Source organism: Hemiscyllium ocellatum, chromosome 35, assembly GCF_020745735.1.
Source record: "Hemiscyllium ocellatum isolate sHemOce1 chromosome 35, sHemOce1.pat.X.cur, whole genome shotgun sequence".
NCBI lineage: Eukaryota > Metazoa > Chordata > Chondrichthyes > Orectolobiformes > Hemiscylliidae > Hemiscyllium > Hemiscyllium ocellatum.
The window spans coordinates 16,858,889-16,864,508 of NC_083435.1; the positions used below are offsets into that span (position 1 = coordinate 16,858,889).

General features: G+C 45.4%; 1 protein-coding gene across 1 annotated transcript; it reads right to left on the reverse strand.

The window, feature by feature from the left end:
* Nucleotides 1-4,058: 4,058 nt before the first annotated feature.
* On the reverse strand, nucleotides 4,059-4,895 carry LOC132832551 (melatonin receptor type 1B-B-like). Its single transcript, XM_060850641.1, has one exon. It carries the CDS (start codon nucleotides 4,893-4,895, stop codon nucleotides 4,059-4,061), a length of 837 nt encoding a protein of 278 aa, XP_060706624.1.
* Nucleotides 4,896-5,620: the final 725 nt, after the last annotated feature.

Here is a 5,620-nt window from a genome sequence, read left to right on the forward strand (position 1 = left end):
CAACTGAGAAATGATTGTTGCTATCCACTCTTAGACAATCCTTCATCATTCAAACTGCCTCTATCCATTTAGTCTCTCCAAATAAAAAACAGATGTGTCAGGTTCTGCTTCACAGTTGTGGGAATTCGCATCTGATATTAGCATCTGTTCCTCATCTTCAACATTGCATGCAAAATTGTCAATAAGACTCCCAGAGCCAGGTATCCCAACCCAATCTAGTCTCACCTGCCAGCACCCATATCCCTCCAAACCCTTCCTATTCATATACCCATTCAAATGCCTCTTAAATGTTACAATTGTACCAGCCTCCACCATATCCTCTGGCAGCTTATTCCATGCACGCACTAACCTCTGCACGAAAAAGTTGACCCTTAGGTCTTTCTTATATTTTTCCCCTCTCATGCTAAAACATGGATGGCATGGTGGCACAGTGGTTAGCACTGCTGCCTCCACGTGACAGAGACTCGGGTTCAGTTCCCACCTCAGGCGACTCTCTGTGTGGATTTTTCACATTCTCCCCATGTCTGCATGGGTTTCCTTCAGGAGCTGTGGTGTCCTCCCACAGTCCAAAAATGTGCAGGTTAGGTGAATTGGCCATGCTAAATTGCCCGGAGTGTTAGGTGAAGGGATAAATGCAGGGCAATGGGTCTGGGTGGGTTGCTCTTCAGAGGGTCAGTTTGGACTTGTTCGGCTGAAGGGCCTGTTTACACACTGTAGGTAATCTAATATATGACCTCTAGTTCTGGATTCCCCAACCCCAGGGAAAAGACTTTGCCTATTTATCCTATCCATGCCCCTCACTATTTTTAAATCTTTATAAGGGCACCCCTCAGCCTCCGACGCTCCAGGGAAAACAGCCCCAGCCTGTTCAACCTCTCCCTGCAGCTCAAATCCTCCAACCCTGGCAGCATTCTTGTAAATCTTTCCCGAACCTTTTCAAGTTTCACAACGTCTTTCCAATTGGAAGGAGACCAGAACTGCACACAATATTCCAACAGTGGCATAACCAATGTCCTGTACAGCCGCAACATGACCTCCCAACTCCTGTACTCAATACTCTGACCAATAAACAAAAGCATAACAATTGCCTTCTTCACTATCCTATCTGCCTGCGACTCCACTTTCAAGGACTATGAACCTGCACTTCAAGGTCTCTTTGTTCAGCAAGGCTCTCTAGGACCTTACCATTAAGTGTATAAGTCTTGCAAAAATTTGCTTTCGCACAATGCAGCATCTTGCATTTATCTGAATTAAACTCCATCTGCCATTTCTCAGTCCATTGGTCCATCTGGTCCAGGCCCTGTTGTAATCTGAGGCAACCCTCTTCGTTATCCACTACACTGCCAATTTTGGTGTCATCTGCAAACTTACTAACTGTACCTCTTATCCTCTTATCCTCCAAATCAATAATGCAAATGACAAAAACAGATGATCCAGCAACGATCCTTGTGGCACTCCATTGGTCACAGGCCTCCAGTCTGAAAAACAACCCTTCACCACCAACCTCTGTCTTCTATCTTTGAGACAGTTCTGTATCCAAATCGCTAGTTCTCCCTGTATTCCGTGAGATCTAACCTTGCTAATCAGTCTCCCATGTGGAATCTTGTCGAACGCCTAACTGAAGTCCATATAGATCGCATCAACCCCTCTGCTCTCATCAATCCTCTTTGTTATTTCCTCAAAAAACTCAATCAAGTTTGTGAGACATGATTTCCCACATACAAAGTCATGTTGACAAACCCTAATCAATCCTTGCCTTTCCAGATACACATACATCCTGTCCCTCAGGGTTCCCTCCAACAGCTTGCCCACCACCGACCTCAGGCTCACTGGTCTCTCGTTCACTGGCTTGTCCTTGCTACCCTTCTTAAACAGCGGCACCACGTTTGCCAACCTCCATACTTCCGGCACCTCACCTGTGCCTATCAATGATACAAATATCTCAGCAAGAGGCCCAGCAATCACTTCTCTAGCTTCCCACAGAGTTCTAGGTTACACCTGATCAGGTCCTGGGGATTTATCCACTTTTTTGCATTTTAATTTAAAAATCACACAACACCAGGTTATAGTCCAACAGGTTTAATTGGAAACACACTAGCTTTCGGAGTGTCGCTCCTTCATCAGGTGTAGTGGAGGGCTCAATCCTAACACAGAATTTATGGTAAAAATTTACTATACTGAATTTACTACATTAAAATTATACATTGAAAAATTGATTGTCTGTTAAACTTTTCATCTGTTAAAATACATTGATAGTTTCGCCTCTTTCATGTGTAAATCACAAAACCTTTTTTTAAAAAGTTGCATTCTTGGGTTAGCTGTTAATAATGGTGATAGCTAGACAATATGTTGGAGGTGTTGGCCCCATGTTCTCTGTCAATGCCATGATGTTTAGATTGATTCTAATCTAAAAAGTGAGATAACAGAGTTTTACATGAATTCATGCAGTTTTTGAGCTCAGAGTTCTACATGAATGCATGCAGTTTTTGAGCAAAGTACAATGTAACCCTGCAAGTACAAATTCACCCCACAAAATATATGTGGTGCACGTGGGTCTTTGTCTGTCTGTGTGTGTCTGTCTGTCTGGGTTGGGGGTTGTGAGTGTGCGAAAGTGTGCAAAAGTGTATGTGTGTGTGTAATGAGTGCAGAGTGTCTTAAGTCTGTGAGGGGGTGCATGTGTGAGTTTGGGAGTGTGTGTGTCTGTAAGGGTGTGTGTGGGTGTCTGTGTGCATGTCTGTGTACATGTGTGTCCGTGTGTATGTGTGTGTATAGGAGTGCCTGTTTGTGAGAGAGAGAGTGTGTGTGTAGGAGTGTGTGTGTGTGTGTGTGTGTGTGTGTGTGTGTGTGTGTGTGTGTGTGTGTGTGTATAGTGCAGTGGTGGTCACCTGTAATTTGACATGAACCCAAGGTCCCAGTTGAGGCCCTCCCTATGGGTACCAAACTTAGCTGAGCCCTCCACTACCACCTGATGAAGGAGCGATGCGCCCCCCCACCCCACTCCACCCCCCACCCCCTCTACCTTACTTGTTTAAATCCTCCCGAGCAGCTCTAGCAAATCTCCCTGCCTGTATATCTGTCCCCTTCCAATTTAGGTGCAATCCATCCTTCTTTTGCAGGTCACTTCTACCCCAAAGGACAAGTTATTTTACAAATGGAGTGGTAGGAGTCTGCAACACACTGCCAGGGATGATGGTCTAGGCAGATACAATAGGGGCATTTAAGGGACTCTTTGATAAGCATATGACTATGCAAGGAATGGAAGGATATGGACTGATGACAGTGTCATGTTCGGCATAACTTTGTGGGCCAAATAGTTCATTCCTGTGCTGTACTGTTCTATGTTCCACAGTCAGTGTTGTATCTCCCGACATTTTGATGTACTTGGACCAACCCGGTCAAATGTGATATGGCTCAACTCCAAAACAGTGGGATATAAATCAGGCCTTCGGGATCGGAAGTAGGAACATTGTCAGTGCACCACATGATCCTCATCACTACTTTACATGCATGTTCTCCTACTTAAATCTTAGGTGTAAATCAGATACTGAGCGAACTCTTCCAAACCGTTAACGCGTGCTGCACCAAGAATTTCAAGAAGGAAATTACACTGCAAAAATTCAATGTTTTTCTTACAAATGACTTTTATCATTATTATTATTATTATTTTCAGTTGTAGATATGAAAATCACTGGCTCGCTTGACATTTATTGCCCAGATGGTAATGAAGAGTCAACCAAATGGCTGTGGATCTGATGTCACGTGCAGTATCGAGCTGGTAAAGATGGCAGAATGCAGCCCAGCAGAAGCTCCTTATATGAGTCAAATTAAATTTCAGCCTTACAATCGCACATGGTAACATGGACACCATGAGGCTAACTTTTTATTGAACAGGAAATTCACCTTTCTCTATGGTGAGATTTGAATTATGTTCACAGGATATTAACATTGGCCTATGCATTACTGGTTGAGTGACGTTATCATTCGATCAGCTCCCCACTTCCCTCCCACCCCTCACCCCAACCCCGCCACCCCACCCACCCACCCCCAACAAACGTAAATTATTTGTGTGGTTTACAGAGCAAGGATAAGGGAGATTTCAGCAAATTCATCATCTCCTCTCTGAACCTCCTCTGGGTCAGTGCGTAAATGCAGGTGTTTGTGCAGGAGCTGGTACACAACAGCAAGAACGTTGATCTGATTGCCAAATACAGCGAGGTTGAACCTTGGTAAGTCACCGTGTGGGTCACGCCAACCAAGATGTGGATGACAGTGATGGGCACCGACAGCAACACGAAGCAGCCGGAGATGGTGAAGAGCAGAATGATGGAGGTCCTCCTGCTCTTCAGCTCAGGGTCTCTGCCCATCTCCCCAGCACCACCTCTGCTGCTCTTCAGGACCCGGCGAGCTCTGCTGGCCACGAGGATGTGGTGGGCAGTGAGAGAGTTCAACAGCAGCAGCAGGGGAATAGGAACAAACATGTTTGAGATGTTGGTGAGATATCGGTGAGCTACCCAGGCCGGTGAAGTGAGGTAACTGGTGACGGTGCGGCAGCCCCACTGTATGTTGTTCAGAATGTGATTAGGTTCATAGCGAAAAGGCAAGGGAACATTGACCATAATGCTAAGAGCACTCACAACGGATATGACCATATTAGCTATTTTTTCAGTGCAATACCTCCCCTTCAATTTGTTGCAGCAAATTGCTACAAAGCGGTCAAAGGTGAAGGCGATGGTAAACCAGGTGGAGAGTTGGAGGCTGAGTCCTTGCAGGAAGGCACTGAGTCGGCAGGCGGTAGTGTAGCTCAGCAGGGAGTGCGGGAAATAGTGCCTGATGATCTGGCTCACGATCACATTGAAGCTAAGGACCATCAGATCTCCTGTTGCCATGGCAGTCATGTAGTGAGTTATTCCTTTGGAAAGGCTGCATTTCCCTTGGGAAAGAATCAGCACTGCCATCAGGTTCGCTGAAAAAGAATCCAGATCGGTTAAATTCCCTAACATGCAGAAACAGGCCCTTCAGCCCAACAAGTCCACACCGACCCTCCGAAGACTAACTCACTCAGACTCATTGCCCTCTGAATAATGCACTATGGGCAATTTAACATGGCCAATTCGCCTGACATGCACATCTTTGGATTATAGGAGGAAACCCACGCAGACACGAGGAGGATGTGCAAACTCCACCCAGACAGACAGTCCGAGGCTGGAATCGAGTCTGGGACCCTGGTGCTATGAGGCAGCAGTGTACACCACTGAACCACCATGTCCCCCCATGGCTTCCAAACGCCCATTAGAGATAACGTCTGGGATTTCCGAGGAGGGAATCACAAGACCCCTGGGTACAATTCTGGACTTGTACAATAATAAAAATTAGTGACAGTGTATTTGAAACCCTTTGTCTCTGCCATGGAAGTAATCGGAAGTGAATTTCAACAGTGGTATGTAAATTGGTTGACACTTTGCACCACTTAGTTTCCCTGTTTCAAGAAAACAAATATCATTGCTATCGAAGCAGCTCAGATGAGATTCACTTTCCACATTCCTGGTGGTGGGTATTTTGTGAAGAAAATCTCTGCCAATTTTCTTTCGAGAATAAATAAATGAGAGGCGATTTCATTTTG

Excerpts from the sequence above, each read along its gene's own strand:
- LOC132832551 (XM_060850641.1), bottom strand. The coding sequence starts at position 4,895 with ATGACTGCCATGGCAACAGGAGATCTGATGGTCCTTAGCTTCAATGTG.